Below are 17,624 nucleotides of genomic sequence, written 5' to 3'. Positions count from 1 at the left end.
CCCGTTTTAGCTTGTCGCTAGGCAGACATTGCCTGTCAATAGCTGGTGCATGAAATGTGAAGTTACCTGACACCAACACACCTTACGTGGCTCGACTGCCTTAACAGGAACTCAAATAGCTGTTTCATTATCGGGTTTAAATCAAAACAGACCAGGAAAGAGACTCATAGTTGGAGGAAGGTTGTTTTTAAATGGACCCAATTTAAAGGTTTGTTAATAATAATATTTTTTTTTTTAAATTGTTATACCACATGTAGGCCTACTGTCATCTAGCAATTCGTTAGGTAAATCATTCTTTGTCCGAGGTAAATAAACCTATTGGCCTACATATCTTAAATAAATGCTCGTATAACTGAAAGTAGGCCAAAAGGATATACACTGCTAGAGATCAGATGGGTTGTATAAATGATATAGGTTATTCATAAAACATTAGGGAGAGTATAACAACATGTTTTTCACTTTATTTTAAAACGTCTTTCCTAGAAAAGTTCATAGACCCTAATGCGCAGTAGAAAATTTTCCAAACATAAAAATATACTTACCAGCTTATAATAGTAGTTATAGTTGGGTGGGGACGTCCCTTGAACTTATTAGAAATCTACGACACGAATGAAATAGAAGTCCAAGCAAGATTCAATAGATGTGTTCATTAGACTATTGAAACGCGTGATGTAAAATTGGAGAATTAAACTTACATTGTGGTTGATACTTTATTTTACAAGCGTTAATTCTCTCAACCTTGTGTTCTTTATGCCACTGTCAGTGAAAATAAATTAGGGAAAGATCTACGGCAAAAAAAAAGGTTACATAATGTTAGCTAAGTCGTTTAAAATCAGGTTTTTAAATCATTTTTTGTTTGCAAATTAATGCATGTGTTAATCGGGTTTTATTTTTATAATCCAATATCTGTTTAAAAAATGAATTACAAGTATTGCATGTTTATAAACAGTTGTTGCATAACAAGATAGAACTAACATGATGTCCTACTGTGTGATAGAGTCAGTATAGGACCAACATGATGTCTGTGTGCTAGAGTCAGTATAGAACCAACATGATGTCTGTGTGCTAGAGTCAGTATAGGACCAACATGATGTCCTACAGTGTGATATAGTAAATATAGGACCAACATGATTTCTGTGTGATAGAGTCAGTATAGGACCAACATGATGTCCTACTGTGTGATAGAGTCAGTATAGGACCAACATGATGTCTGTGTGCTAGAGTCAGTATAGGACCAACATGATGTCCTACTGTGTGATAGAGTCAGTATAGGACCAACATGATGTCTGTGTGCTAGAGTCAGTATAGGACCAACATGATGTCCTACTGTGTGATAGAGTCAGTATAGGACCAACAAGATGTCTGTGTGCTAGAGTCAGTATAGGACCAACATGATGTCTGTGTGCTAGAGTCAGTATAGGACCAACATAATGTCCTACAGTGTGATATAGTAAGTATAGGACCAACATGATTTCTGTGTGATATAGTAAGTATAGGACCAACATGATTTCTGTGTGATAGAGTAAGTATAGGACCAACATAATGTCCTACAGTGTGATATAGTAAGTATAGGACCAACATGATTTCTGTGTGATAGAGTCAGTATAGGACCAACATGATGTCCTACAGTGTGATATAGTAAGTATAGGACCAACATGATTTCTGTGTGAGTCAGTATAGGACCAACATGATGTCCTACAGTGTGATAGAGTCAGTATAGGACCAACATGATGTCTGTGTGCTAGAGTCAGTATAGGACCAACATGATGTACTATTGTGTGATAGAGTCAGTATAGGACCAACATGATGTCCTATTGTGTGATAGAGTCAGTATAGGACCAACATGATGTCCTACTGTGTGATAGAGTCAGTATGAAACCAACAGGATATTCGAGTGATAAAGCCCCAACGTGTATGTGTGTGCTACGATTGTTATCGAAAAGTTTGTCGGTGCCTTGTCACTAGATCAAGTGTGTTAACGGGGGGGGGGGGGGGTAGACACTAACACACGGCCCGTTGTGAAGAGGTGGTTGAGGACATGTTAAATCTATGGGAAAACTTTTAAAAGTAATAGGACAGTTCTCGTTAGCCTTCGTGTGACTAAAGTAAACTTCTAGGCCGGCTAACAAATGAGATGTGTTTGTGTTCTTAGATAAATACTTTACTTGGAAAATGAAAAACAAAATCTCGGGAATACAAACGTCTGTTCTGGATGTATCAGAATTCGTTAGACTGTAGGTTCTCTGTCTTCAATCACACTCTTGTTGGCTTTGTTGAATTTCGTTTAAATATGGCTTTTTGAATCACAAGAAGAAGCATAACGGGAACTTTAAGAAAATGGTTTAAAGTCAGATTACATAATGGAGGTTATAAAACCCTAGGCCTATCCAGAGTTTCTTCCAGGCATATCTTCGGGGAGGCTCCGCCCCCTCCCTCCCCGAATGAAATTGAATTTATATAGGAAATATATACTTTTAACAGGGTCGGCCCTCTCCCCCCCCCCCCCCCCCCCGGTAATTTTAGTCCGCCCCCCCCCCCCCGAAAATTTCAAGTGCACCCCCGGAGAAATAAGTCTGAAAGAAACACTGGGCCTATCTATGGTTATGACCAATTTTTACAAATTATTTCAGATGTTATTTTACTAAACCGCATCACACAAACATACACACTTACACACACAGTAACCTACATTGTACATATGAACAACCACCATAACTGTAAATACAGAAATTCGCTAGCACCCTGGAGTCTGATCTAGAAACATAACAAGCTAGTCAATCAAGGACGATACTGCCAGTAATAGTCAAATATGTGAAACATATAGTATACCTGGAGAAACGTTTTTATCCAGTTGACGGTTGTGTGACATTAAATTTGACCGTTGTGTGACATTAAAATTGATGGTTGTGTGATATTACAGTTGACGGTTGTGTGACATTAAAGTTAAAGTTGACGGTTGTGTGATATTAAAATTGATGGTTGTGTGACATTAAAGTTGACGGTTGTGTGACATTAAAGTTAAAGTTGACGGTTGTGTGATATTAAAATTGATGGTTGTGTGACATTAAAGTTGACGGTTGTGGGACATTAAAGTTGACGGTTGTGGGACATTAAAATTGACTGTAGTGTGACATTAAAGTTGACGGTTGTGGGACATTAAAATTGATGGTTGTGTGACATTAAAGTTGACGGTTGTGGGACATTAAAATTGATGGTTGTGTGACATTAAAGTTGATGGTTGTGGGACATTAAAGTTGACCTTTGTGTGACATTAAAGTTTACGGTTGTGTGACATTAAAGTTGACCTTTGTGTGACATTAAAGTTGATGGTTGTGTGACATTAAAAATGACAGTTGTGTGACATTAAAATTGACTGTTATGTGACATTAAAATTGATGGTTGTGGGACATTAAAATTGACAGTTGTGTGACATTAAAATTGACGGTTGTGTGACATTAAAGTTGACAGTTGTGTGACATTAAAATTGACTGTTCTGTGACATTAAAATTGACGGTTGTGTGACATTAAAATTGACTGTTGTGTGACATTAAAATTGACAGTTGCGTGACATTAAAGTTGACGGTTGTGTGACATTAAAATTGACAGTTGTGTGACATTAAAGTTGACAGTTGTGTGACATTTAAGTGGACAGAAAGGGACATTTGAGCTTTCAGTTGTGTGACAACTTTCAATTCATGAAATGACAACACAATGCATGTCATGTCAGCTGACAGGGGTTATTTTTAGACTGTAGACTGTCTACATGTGCGGACAAAAATTTGAGTATGGCACACGTTAATGTGTCAGAAACAAGTTCCTGAATGTGCAAGCCAATTCTAAAGACTACACCATACTAAGATCATAAAGTGATCTGTAGTTGGGCAGAACAAGAATTGCGGAATACTTGATCTTGTTTTCAGGTGTACTAACCATGCATGACCAACACAATAGAGTTCACAGCATGCAGCATGGTTGACGAAATCATGTAGTCTGGTGTCACACGCGAGAGAATTTCTGATAGAAAAATATTTTCTTCCTTGTTTCAAGAAGTGTGCAGTGGATTAAGCAATCCTCACTGTGTATCATTCAGACATCCTGTGACAAGATCTCTCAAGATACTTGATGTTAGGACTCAATGACTCGATGTTAGGACTCAATGACTCGATGTTAGGACTCAATGACTCGATGTTAGGACTCAATGACTCGATGTTAGGACTCAATAGACTCGATGTTAGGACTCAATGGACTCGATGTTAGGACAATGGACTCGATGTTAAGACTCAATGACTCAATGTTAGGACTCAATGGACTCGATGTTATGACTCAATGACTCGATGTTAGGACTCAATGACTCGATGTTAGGACTCAGTGACTCTATGTTAGGACTCAATAGACTCGATGTTAGGACTCAATGACTCGATGTTAGGACTCAATGAATCGATGTTAGGACTCAATGACTTGATGTAAGGACTCAATGACTCGATGTTAGGACAGTGACTCGATGTTATGACTCAATGACTCGATGTTAGGACTCAATGACTCGATGTTAGGACTCAATGACTCGATGTTAGGACTCAATGACTCGATGTTAGGACAATGGACTCGATGTTAAGACTCAATGACTCGATGTTAGGACTCAATGACTCGATGTTAGGACTCAATGACTCGATGTTAGGACTCAATGACTCGTTGTTAGGACTCAATGACTCGATGTTAGGACTCAATGACTCGATGTTAGGACTCAATAGACTCGATGTTAGGACTCAATGACTCGATGTTAGGACTCAATGACTCGATGTAAGGACTCAATGACTCGATGTTAGGATAATGACTCGATGTAAGGACTCAATGACTCGATGTTAGGACAATGACTCGATGTTAGGATAATGACTCGATGTTAGGACTCAATAGACTCGTTGTTAGGACTCAATGACTCGATGTTAGGACTCAATGACTCGATGTTAGGACTCAATAGACTCGATGTTAGGACTCAATGACTCGATGTTAGGACTCAATGACTCGATGTAAGGACTCAATGACTCGATGTTAGGATAATGACTCGATGTAAGGACTCAATGACTCGATGTTAGGATAATGACTCGATGTTAGGACTCAATAGACTCGATGTTAGGACTCAATGACTCGATGTTAGGACTCAATGACTCGATGTTAGGACTCAATGACTCGGTTAGGATAATGACTCGATGTTAGGACAATGACTCTATTCTCATGTTGTAATTGTTTTAATGCTCGAATGACAGGATCTTATTTGTGTGTACTTTGATCCATCTTCTGAACTAACCTGTCCGAAATTTAGACATTTTAACTAGAACGATTTTATATCAGGAAAGCTTGTTTCCTTCTGTGATTCGACTGTCCACACTCCGCGGAATTTGACCTCCACTGATTTTCACAATTTTATATTTTAAGACTTAGGACAGTTCCAGGCCAGATTTACGGCTTTCTGAATATGTGACCGGCACTCACTAGAAGATGGCTGTAGGGCTAATCGTGAGGAGATTCTCAAACCTCTTCTTATTTGTGATGACACTTTTATCCCTGGGCAAAGGACTTCTATTCAATGACGATGCACGTAGGTTTACACACACGTAGCCTATATCTATGTATTATATAGCCTATCTATGCATACATGTTTGTAGTTTTTAAGTAGACCTATTTGTCTATGTGTAGGTGTGTTTGAATGAATGTACTAAATATCCTTGCTATTAAATTATTAGTAATCTTAATGTTCTAAAATAAATTTTTAAACTTAAATAATAATTATAATGTAAAATTAACCTTCTACAAAAGTAACTAAAATTTAAGTTTTTCAAGTTCTAGCCAAATTTGACTAAAATGTGTGTTTTGTTTTAGCAAATTAACTTTAATGTTAACTTCTTTTTTTTAAAATTAATTTAAAAAGAAAGAGTAACGACGCATAGCCTATAAATTTAATAAAGTGTAAGCACAAGAGGCTATTCGACAAGAGCCTATTGTTTGATCACCAACGGCAAAAATAATCTTTTGTTCTCAGAGGTTCTGCCCAATGATCCATTCTTTTTTGTTGGCGAGACGATGAGTTTAACCTGTGATTTTACCAGTGATAGCTGGACAAACAACTCGGTTTTGTACTTTGTCAAAGACAAGGGAGGTGACCATACACCCGGATGTCCAGTTGATGGTAAGCAATAGAAGTCAATAGTTGAATTAGAGGCGTAACCAGGTTCTTTGGTGGGTGGGGGGAGAGGGGCTGGTCAAAATAGTTGAATTAGAGGCGTAACCAGGTTCTCTGGTGGGTGGGGGGGGGGAGAGGGCCTGGTCACAATAGTTGAATTAGAGGCGTAACCAGGTTCTCTGGTGGGTGGGGGAGAGGGGCTGGTCACAATAGTTGAATTAGAGGCGTAACCAGGTTCTCTGGTGGGTGGTGGGTGGGGGAGAGGGGCTGGTCACAATAGTTGAATTAGAGGCGTAACCAGGTTCTCTGGTGGGTGGGGGGAGAGGGGCTGGTCACAATAGTTGAATTAGAGGCGTAACCAGGTTCTCTGGTGGGTGGGGGGAGAGGGGCTGGTCACAATAGTTGAATTCAGTGGCATAATCAAGTTCTCTGGGTATGTGTATGTGGGGGAGGGGAGGCTGGTCATAATAGTTGAATTCAGTGGCGTAATCGGGTTCTCTTGGTAGGTGGGGGGGTGGTCACTGCTAAAAAATGTGACTTTTCCAAGCATTGTGTATGTACTAATTCACTATTGTGGAGGGCGATTGATCAAGTCAAACAAAAGGTTTTTCATACAAGATATTGCGCGTGCGGGGGGGGGGGGGGGCAACTTAAACACAAGATTTTCATAAAAGATATTGTTGCGGGGTGGGGGGGGGGGCAACATAAACAAAAGGTTTTCTTACAACACATTGCGGGGTGGGGGGCGATCAAATGGAACACAAGGTTTTCTTACAACACATTGCGGGGTGGGGGGCGATCAAATGGAACACAAGGTTTTCTTACAAGACATTGCGGGGTGGGGGGCGATCAAATGGAACACAAGGTTTTCTTACAAGACATTGCGGGGAGGGGCAACTTAAACATAGCGGAGTGGGTGAGGGGGGGGGGGACGATAAACTCAAACACAAGGTTTTTATACAACACAAAATACATGTCTCGCGTAAGTCTTCCAACACGCACAAGTTTAGTTGGAGCTCTTACGATTTCAGAGTTTGCTAAAGAGATAACCAAGAGAAGCGAGGGAAAATTTATACAGTTAGTTCGTCCAAATGTCACATTTGACGATGATGGGAAGTACTACTGTATAAAGTGTGACAATAAGTCCAACTCTTATGTTGTTGCTTGGCAAGTTCTTAAGGTTGACAGTAAGTTATTAAAATTTTGAATTTTTGATTTAGACATTACTTATGAACTATAATTAATCAATCATCTTTAGAGACCCAAATGCTAAGACTAAGACTAGGACTAGTACTACTAGATCTAGTACTAGGTATCTAGTACTAGAATCTGCTGTGTACTAGCCGTCCCGGCCAGGCTCCGCACTAGCTTTCGTGAAAAACACATCTGTTAAGGGCCGGGTCTCGTGTGTTTATTAAGCATCATATACCCGGCGATCAGCTTTTGGGAAATGTATTAAGTTTCCAATTAATTTCTATAACTATATTTATTATAAGATAAGCGAATAACGACATTTTGAAAAATTATAAATAACCCTAAACTAAACCTAACTCTTAACAGAACCCTAACCACACCCAACCACAACCAAAACCACAGACATAAACATAATCGAAAAGAGACATAGACATAAACCCTCTCTCCAAGCACTTCTAAGCCTTAAAAAACAACACATAAACACAGTCACAAACATAACCATAAACCCTCACTACATCAACAAACATAAGCATAAACACAAAACATAGACACAACACTAACTCATATTTGAATTATTAAATGTAATTTTAATTTTTAATACCATGTAAAAGGAAGTAAATTGTACAGACTTTTTAAGATAAAACTCATTTTTTTTATTCTAAAGGATAATAAATTTAGGGTGAAATTACTTTTTTAAATTCTTAAAAATTTTCTGGGGTTTTTTTGTGTGCACTTTATGTTTTTTAAAACGTAATTTGCAAAATGAACATGACACCAAATCATACACATGCATAGGCGTCTCAAGGCACCCTATTCGATTTTGTGAGCGATTGTAGTAGCCCGTTGTATCTTCTCCTAAGTACGATAAGACAAAGATTGCCCTACCCCTCCCCAGTACGAAAACGTCGCATTCGTGCTTACAGTGTCGTAAACTCACCGTCTTTTATTCATTCAAAACCTTTCAAAACACTGATACTCTCGTAACCTTTTAATACTCTAAAGCCATTTGTAACATTACCCCCTTTTCCCTCAATCAAATAGCATTAGTTAAAAATGTGCTAATTATATTATAGTCATCCATTAATAATGTCCATAACAGTGTATTTTTCTGTTCCCTAATATAGAGCAAAATTACTGACTCAGCCTGTTTATTTTACTAATGGTGTATTTTAGACTCGTGATCTCACTTTCCGATAAGATCACGTAAAAAAAAAACAGATGAAGATAATGAAACATTATTTTCATCTTTTTATTATTAGACATGTTATAAACGCCAAATTGCCCACCTGTCGAGGTGCTGGGTGACGCTCCTGACTCGATTTAATGAACGATTATAACAGCTCATCGAATCCATAGTACATCGCACTCTTTGAAATGAACGTATGTGTCATAGTGCTCATTGGGTAGCCTAGGGCGTCATATTGCTACCCTGCCGGGGTGCCAACTTTAATAATCACTAGTTGAAACTAACCTTAAAGTCTACCATACCAATATAACAACTCAAGTCCTAAACTGAACACTAATATCAAATCTTGTTGAAAGGTATAATCAAGGAACCTAAAATACACAAACTAACACTGAAACCGCAAACAGTAGGCCAAATTAGTAAATAAAGAGATTTACTAGAATTTAAACTTTTTAAAATATAACAATCTTTACAGACATTAAAGGGTACCGCTTTGCACCGCTGTTAAACACGCTGCGAAAATGGAAACAAATATCAAGGTATAGAGGACAAATACAGTATGTCCACTTTTTAGATCAAATCGATGTAAATTGATACTGATACTGTAAATAATACAAGCTACAAGAACACTTAAGTACAATGTCAGAAAAGTAAAATGCAAATATTTTATGAATGTTTAAACATAATATTTTGCACTATTTTAATATTGGAATGAGATTTACAAACTAATTTTTCTGGAGATTATGTTTTTTTTTGGACATACTGCGTTTGTCTTCTATACCATCGATATTATGGCCCAAATTGAAGTCGCCAATTCGGCCTATTATACAAATGTTTGAAAAATTGAAAACAATTTTATTAAAATTTTACTGAATTTAATCAGTGGCGGAACTAGAAAAAAGAGCCATCCCACAAAAAGTTTTTTTGGCCCCCCCCCCCCACCCCCACCCCCCCCCCCCCACTTATATATATATATATATATATATATATATATATATATATATATATATATATATATATATATATATATATATATTTATTTATTTATTTATTTATTTATATGTATTTATATATATATATATATATATATATATATATATATATATATAATATTTAAGCCGTTCTTTTAGGTGTGTTTTTTTTTTTAACTATCATCCCTTTATCTTCTTATCTACAGCTGTGCCAAAAATGATTGAAAACTTTTCTTGCTACTATTTAAACCGAGAAATGTTGGTATGCAACTGGAGTCTTGGCGTTTCATACAAATATAATGAATTATTAAATGTTTCCCTGTCATTTAAGTATGTTTCTTAAAGCATTTGTATAAAAATTCATTGTTTTATTTTAATTAATGGATTTAAAAATAGTTTATAGTAATTAAGTATATTGCAAACTAATTAAAATTGTATACATTTCCATCTGTTTATGATTATTTTCAAATATTAAAATTTTTAATTTAAACAATACAGTATCATTATTACTTTTACAGGTATAATACAAATTGGTCCACTCATGATGTTCCAGAAAAAACATCATGGTTCAGTAAAGGCTTTAGTGATCGTCCAGTGCAAATAAAGGTTGAAGTCAAACATAGAAACAAAACAGCAGTGTTTAAAAGAGAAATTGATCCAAGTGATTTGGGTAAGATTCATTGTAATTGGATGATTCTATCATTTTATAATGCAATGAGTGGATGGATTTTATTTATGTATGTCTTAATTAGCTAGTGTTGTTTGTAAATTTGATGATCTTGAAAGCCTATACACTACATACGTTTACAAATTTACCTTCTTCTTAAAGACATTTAAGGGAAATTTGATGAACGAAATGTGGAAATAAAAGGATTACACACTAACCAAGTGAAACCTGGAAAAATGACTGAGAAGATAGTATAAGAAACATGGGTTACCAATGTGTGCAGTTGGAAAGACCAACTATAAATGAGCTTTCTGACAAACTTTTGTCATCATTCTTGAAATATCAACAAAAAAAAAGTTTAGAAGCAACAAACATGATAGCAACTGTTACAACTGTAGCGTACAATACCAAAAGAAATTCGATTAGCTTGAGTGATTACATTTTTTCTTTGTGGTACTAGTACAGCTTAGGTTGGAAGACTTTAAGGTACTTTATATATGTTCAGCTCTTAATTACTGTAGATGTGTTCAATACCTAAAGAAAACTCCTGCATTGGTGTTGTTGAATTACACCTACAATAATGTGTCAACCCTCCAAACTGTGATGTTATAGACACAGTTACTGCATACAGATGAGACCCATGTTCATTTATGTTGATAATATTTAGTCAGCTATTTTAAGGCCATTAGACTGAATCTAAAACCAGTAGTGATATGTGGCTACTAAAATACAGTATTGTTTTCTTCAGTCAAGCCAACACCTGTAACTAACCTCAAGGCAAGACCAGTCAACAGTACATGTACTGAATTATCCTGGAACCATCCTAGTGGCATGCCCATGAATTTTACCTACATGTATGAACACAAAACACAATGGCAAACAGGTTTTTCTATAAAGGTGTGGTTGTCCAGAGAAAATAGTATCCTTGAAAAAACATATTTTGTTTGTTTTCATTTTGCAATATATGTTAATACTTTTTGCTTTATGTTTGAAGTATATGGATTTATTTGTTGAAATAATTTATAAATGAACTGTTTTTTAGAATTACACTGGAATTAATGCAAAGGAAAGTCGATATAGTACAATTCTCTGTAACCTGAAACCTTTCTCAAAATACACTGTCAATTTGACAGTTCATCCTTTGAATAAAAAAGGATTTCCAAGTGATTTGACATCAAACACATTTACTACTACTGAAGATGGTGAGCTAGATAAATATTTAATAGAAGAAAACAAATATATCTTTAAAAATTAAAAACCATTTTTGCAATATCTTTGATAATTATCAGAAATATTTTTTTTTTATTCTTACTACCTGAGTAATTTAACTTCCTATATGAAACATACATATATCATAATATAAAGTTTTGTTATTGTTGTCGGTTAACAATTTTTATGCATCTATAATATTTAAATTTTCTTTTCATTTTTAGTGCCATCATCAGCTCCTAAAATATGTATCGGCTGTTATTATGAAAGCAAGTGTTCTTGGGAAAGACTTGAAGATTGCTACACATTGGTTTGGAAAGAATTAGAAGAAGAATTAAAAAATGGCAATGTAAATTACAGCATTTCAGAAAGAAATCTCTCTATTAATAAAACAACCACGAACAACTGGGTGGAATTCTCTAAATCACAATTGCCAGCAAACCAGAGTCTACAATTTTGTCTTCAGGCTTACACACAGAAGGGATTTTCAAAAAATTGTTCAGACTTGATCATACCATCTAACATCCTGAGTGAGAATTAATTTTACAATAATAATAAAATCTTATGTTCCACTTTGTCCTATTCCCAGCTGTGTATTTGCTAAATCACACACACAGACATATATATATAAATATATATATAAATATATAAATTTATATATATATATATATATATATATATATATATATATATATATATATATATATATATATATATTTAAATTTATAAATATATGTATATATATATTTAAATTTATAAATATATTTATATGTATATATTTAAATTTAAAAATATATATAATATATATATATATATTTAAATTTATATATATATATATATAAATATAAATTATAAATAATTATTTATAACTTTTTATTTTTTCATCCAGTGCCAAATAACTCAGTGAAATTCGTTGTTGAGAGAAAGAATGAGTTTACTTATTACCTGCACTGGACAGATGATAAGTTGACATCTGGTAATGACTTTCAGTCTACAAGCTACACCATCATTTGGTGCTCCAATAACTGTCAGGTAAAGTCAAATTTTTTGTCTAGTTCCTAAATTCTTTTATTATGTAAAGCCAGTTGAGGAAATCAATAGTTTCTGAACCCGAAATTGTTTGAAAACAAATCAATTGAAACCTATTGTTTCCTGAAATTTAAGATGTGTCACTTAAAGATTTCCCTTGTTTTATACGACTAATTAGTTTTTTATTATTTATAAAAGTTCTGTATAAATTAACCAATAATTTCTCGACTTGTGATTGAATATTGTTGCACAGCTGGTGGAATGGCAAATTTTATCTAGCAATGAATCTTCCTTGGAGATAACTGTCAACAGTAGGTTTGGAAGAGATGTTAAAATAGGCATCAGCCAAAGTGTTGTAAGGAATGGAAATGTAGTGAGCAGAGGAATCTCCTGGGCTAGATGCATCTATGAATATTATCAGGGTAAACACATCTTTCTTGTTGGTTATTTTTTAATAGATTTTTTTAAAAAAGAAATTCAAATACAAAATACTTCATCTTTACATTATCCATATATTCTTATATATATTTGATGTTTAGGACCCAAACAACCATACTGGATTTTCAGTGAGCAAAAGCTGATAAGGAGGAATACAGAAGAATGTACAGCTGGGTATATCAAGGGATTTCATATTGAATTTTGTCCATCTACTAAGGGTAGTACATGTTCAGGTAAAACAAAACTTGTTTAAAACTAGATAAAACTTTGTCTTAGTCGAATTAAAATAAAGTCAAATGCAGTCTGCATTTAGGAAACTTGTCAGACTGCTTCATGTCAAATGATCAAATAAAATGCCCCTTCTGTTCATTTTTACTGTTGCTCCATTACTAATTTGGTAAAATTATTATTCATAATTCTCATGCTGGCTATTATTGTAAGTTCAGTGCTGATCAAAATTTGATTTGCAGGCCAGAAAAAATCTGTAAATGTTAGCAATACAGTGCTTGAGTACTCATGCAGGCTTTTGGCATCTGATAGGATTTTTGTAAATGTCACAGCCTTTACTTCAGCTGGCTATGGAGAATCACAGCTAGCAAATATCGAGTGTCAGGATCCATTAATATCTGAAGGTAAATAAAGGAGTTTGTAGAATGTAATTAGAATCTAAGCCTATACAGTAGTTTATATTTAAAATCCTTTTAAAATGTTTTGAATTTTCTTTCAGCAGAAGTCAACATGTGGTGGATTGTTATTTGTATATGTCTGGTAATTGCTCCTCTAATTTTATTTGCATGTGTTGTAAGGTAAGAATACATTTTTACAAATCTTTTATGTTAGCTAGTTTATAAATGATACATGACAAACTTTTAAAATTTTGGCAGGTGTAATGAGTAAATTTAAATAAAGAATAGTTCTCATTTATCAGTAGTAAAACTATGTAAACCTATAGAATCATCGTGTGAAGGATGTGATTGAGTGTGAAGGATGTGATTGATATGTCTTTATAGTATAGGCCAGGTACACAGTCAAAGCGGCCAGTCAACATTACCCCGACAAATCGACCCTGACAAAATGACCTAGTCAAAATAGCCTTTTGATGGGATAGATTTGACAGGGCTCTTATATCGGGGTGGTTTGATGGGGCCTTTTTGTCATTGGCCATTTTAACTCCACACGTATAGGCCCACCCAAAAACCAGCCTACACACAAATATCTGCTTTAATTACAGAGAAAAAAGATGCAGGTCAGATTAATATAACTATACATTTATTTATCTATAGGGTTTGTTATATAAGGAAAAAGAAAGTGATGAAAAGGTTTAATACAACCAGCTTAAGCCCTGAGGTAATTCTTAATTAAATTATATATTATTAAGATTAAATCAAGACCAGGCCATGTATCTCTATTTAGTGGGCTATACAAAATATTTAAGTTTAAACAAAAGGTCTCTGAAATTCTAAGAAAATAATAAGTGCTATTAATAGTTTTGTTTACTGGATTTCTAAAATTTTAAATAGTTTAAGCCTGATAAAACAGTTATTTCTACATGTTTAGGCCTATTGAAAGTTAATGTTTTATTGAGTTTTCATTGTTTTTCAATCATTTGTTGGAAGAAGTGGCTGCATTTTAAAAGAAAATTAATATAGTTAATTGTTGAATATTTTTCAATTTAAGAACATACTAATTTAATTTATTGCAAAGAAAAAGAGCAGATTTAGATGAATGACATACATATTTAATGACAAAACTCTTTGTGGGAATGGAACTTTTTTTTTATACATTAACAATTTCCTGTTGTAGATACTTTGTGGCCATAAAATTATTTATCTCAGAAGATCCACTCAATTTTTTGTAGGATTGGAATATATTTATTATTTATCTTACTCATTTGTTCTTAAAATTTGAAGAAATATATTTTTCTTTATAAGGATTTGGCAGTGTATTGAATTTGACAAATACAAATTTGTGTTGCAGGATGACTTTATGAAAAGTTTTAAAATAAAAAGCTCATCAGCTTCTTCCAATGAAGGTGAAAGTTCAATGAAACCTTTACTTAAATCTTTGGATAACACAAGGTCTTCTGATGACTGTAGCCTTGACCACAGTGTAGCCAGCAAAGGTTCGTCTTCTGCAGACAACACAGTTTTGATAGGGTCTAATGTTCATGCAGGACTAGAAAACAATGAAAGTGGCATAAGTTCCCAAAATGCACCTTCGGAAATAGTAGTCAATTCACAAGAAAACAGCAATGTCACATCTAATGATAACAAACGTAACATTGAAGTTAACAGTAGTAGAGAAGGGATGAAGAACAGCAGCAGTGGAGATATGTCAAGGGGTAATGATGATCTTCAAAATAGAAGTGGAAATAATTCACATGACAGTGCTGCTACTAGTGCAAGTAGTTGTGATTCTTATTGCAAAATGTTAAAATAAGGAAGAAACATTCTGAAAGACACAGAGTCCAGCAGTTTTATTGAATTCATTGTTTCACCTAAGTTAGAGGCCAACTATGTCTTCAAGGTTGTTATGAGTTTGCAGTTTTTGAATTCAATTAAAACTAAAGTGAGAAAACTATTCTCCTGTCTTCAATGACAAGACTGATTTTAAAAGATTTAACTTTATCAAGCTTGAATATAATTTATTTGCATGTAGTAACTTAAATACCTATATATTAATTGTGATGCAATAATTTTTTAAATTAATTATTGAAATAGCTCATAAGAATATAATACATTTTGTTGTTAGTATTAGAATTTATTCTTTTAAAAAGAATTATTGAAATAGCCTGTTTGGTGGTAGTATCATTATCTTTATAATTAAGGGATTATCCAGCCCCTTCTAGCATTTAAAGGTATTTTAAGGTAAATTTATCATTATTTTGATTACAAATTAAGGGCTCAAACCTGCTGGTGGTTTTGCTTTCTGGCAGCTTGTTTATAATTTGCTGTTTAATAATAATTTGTGTACATGAGATGGCTTAGCCATGCTGGTAGAGGGCTGGGCTGCTTGAAAGTCTTTGAGTTTGGAATTCCACTTAGCTACATGGGTATCTAACTGAGCTCAGGGAAAGTAAAGGTGGCTGGACACTGTATTTTCCCTTCTATTGAAAGCCAGGTGCTTAGGTGTAATTTAAAAAAAAAGTTGGTTAGGCTATAGCTTAATGTTAGTTAACAAATGTTAATAGTGTCAATATTTAAAAGAAAATCATTTGCCACACAATACCTAGGCAACTGAGAGTTCACTAGCACAGAAAATCAAATTGGTTTTGAATTCTTGAACTTACACCCTGCAAAGCCACATTTCCCATCACCAATTTCAGCCACAACAGTATGACCACATCTCATTAATCTTGGCCACATCTCATTAATCTTGGCCTCATCTCTTAAATCTCCACCACATCTCACTAATCTCAGCCACATCTCACTAATCTCAGCCACATCTCACTAATCTCAGCCACATCTTATTTATTTCCACCACATTTTACTAATCTCAACCGAACCTCAGGTATACAGGGTGACAGTTTGCATAAATCCATTTTGATTATTTATTACATTGTTATGTGTGTTATTATTAATGCAAATAACACATGGTTTCATATTCATTTACCAGTCATTGTTATTATTACTATGTTTTTTCAAACAATTAATATATAAGGTGAAGTATGGGCCCATTGATCTCATTATGGTACTGTATGTATGTTGAACTAGAGTTTTTGTGTAAAAACATTTCTTTTGATGTTAATAGATTTTTTTCTCTACAGATGTTCATTAACTATTTATATTAAATACTTTACAAAGTAAAAAATTTCGCAGTGTTTTTAATTTTTTAAATATTGCATTGCTTTGATTGTTTTAATGCATTGAAATGAACTTTTAATTTTTTAAAAATATCAGTTAGAAATGTATATTTTATATTCTTCCTTATAGATAATATATTTTTAAAATTATAACAATTGTTTAAATTTTTAAAATTGTTTCTGTACAATATTTCTAATGTTTAAATCTCATGATTGAAAATATAAAAAATCTATAGGCTTAGCCCACTAAAGTAGTAAAGTAAAGCATGAATAATAATGACACAGAATCAATATTAAAATGGTTTAATTAATACATATTATAGCAAAGATTTACAGATCCTCAGATAAACTAATGAACAGTGCCATAAGTTGGAGACATCATCAAAAGTCTGTGTGATTATCAAAAACATTCTCCATTTTTTATTTATATAATAAAATATTTGCTTTTACTAATGAAGATGAAAACACCATCTCATGTTTATTTCTTGGTGTTTACTATTGTTATTGTGTTCCACTAATACACAATGTAAGATGTGCTATATGATATCACTGAGAGTGACTTGAAGGCCAAAAGATATACCGATTATTATAATTATATTTTCTACAATAACAAACACAATATAGAAAAAAGAAGCTTATTTCTACAATATATTTAAGTCAATTACATGTTTAGACTATTATGTAAAATGTTTATTTATATTATTATGTAAAAAGATTATTTAGATTATTGTGTAAAAAGTTTAGTTATATTGTTATGTAAATATTGTATTGTACAGCAGAATTAAAGCAGATACAACACCACAATTTTACTAAAGCAGTACTAGATTAATAATAATGGTTATATTGAAAATACAAAGTGATTAAATATACAAGATATATATTTTTGTAAGTCTAACTTGGCAGCAATTAACATACATAACTAAAAATATTTGTATTTTTAATCTGTTACAGCA

At 33.7% G+C, this 17,624-nt stretch overlaps 1 protein-coding gene across 3 annotated transcripts; it reads left to right on the top strand.

Moving 5' to 3' along the window:
- The first annotated feature begins 4 nt into the window (after window positions 1-4).
- LOC131949307 (interleukin-31 receptor subunit alpha) lies at window positions 5-17,619 on the top strand. Of its 3 annotated transcripts, none has more exons than XM_059311147.1 (16): window positions 5-208; window positions 5,431-5,593; window positions 6,035-6,181; window positions 7,207-7,362; window positions 9,733-9,856; window positions 10,045-10,196; window positions 10,942-11,090; window positions 11,236-11,395; window positions 11,627-11,932; window positions 12,292-12,434; window positions 12,685-12,853; window positions 12,971-13,102; window positions 13,340-13,501; window positions 13,600-13,675; window positions 14,153-14,216; window positions 14,847-17,619. In XM_059311147.1, exons 2-16 carry the CDS (start codon window positions 5,494-5,496, stop codon window positions 15,306-15,308), a joined length of 2,502 nt encoding a protein of 833 aa, XP_059167130.1. In that variant the 5' UTR covers window positions 5-208; window positions 5,431-5,493; the 3' UTR covers window positions 15,309-17,619. The 3 variants fall into 3 exon arrangements, with proteins under 3 accessions (XP_059167130.1, XP_059167112.1, XP_059167122.1); XM_059311129.1 differs by having other exon boundaries at window positions 13,597-13,675; XM_059311139.1 differs by lacking the exon at window positions 5-208 and adding an exon at window positions 3,679-4,124 and having other exon boundaries at window positions 13,597-13,675.
- The last annotated feature ends 5 nt before the right edge of the window (window positions 17,620-17,624 follow it).

This window comes from Physella acuta, unplaced genomic scaffold (genome assembly GCF_028476545.2).
Source record: "Physella acuta isolate Inbredline_101_S28 unplaced genomic scaffold, ASM2847654v3 ptg000061l, whole genome shotgun sequence".
NCBI classification, from domain to species: Eukaryota; Metazoa; Mollusca; class Gastropoda; family Physidae; genus Physella; species Physella acuta.
This window is presented reverse-complemented; position numbering and strand designations above follow the sequence as displayed.

What these genes read in the sequence shown, in the direction of transcription:
- LOC131949307 (XM_059311129.1), top strand. Translation starts at nt 5,494, where the DNA reads ATGGCTGTAGGGCTAATCGTGAGGAGATTCTCAAACCTCTTCTTATTT. An exon ending in TCTATTCAATGACGATGCAC is followed by an intron (nt 5,594 to 6,034) that starts GTAGGTTTACAC and finishes TTTTGTTCTCAG; the next exon opens with AGGTTCTGCCCAATGATCCA. An exon ending in CATCTATGAATATTATCAGG is followed by an intron (nt 12,854 to 12,970) that starts GTAAACACATCT and finishes TTTGATGTTTAG; the next exon opens with GACCCAAACAACCATACTGG.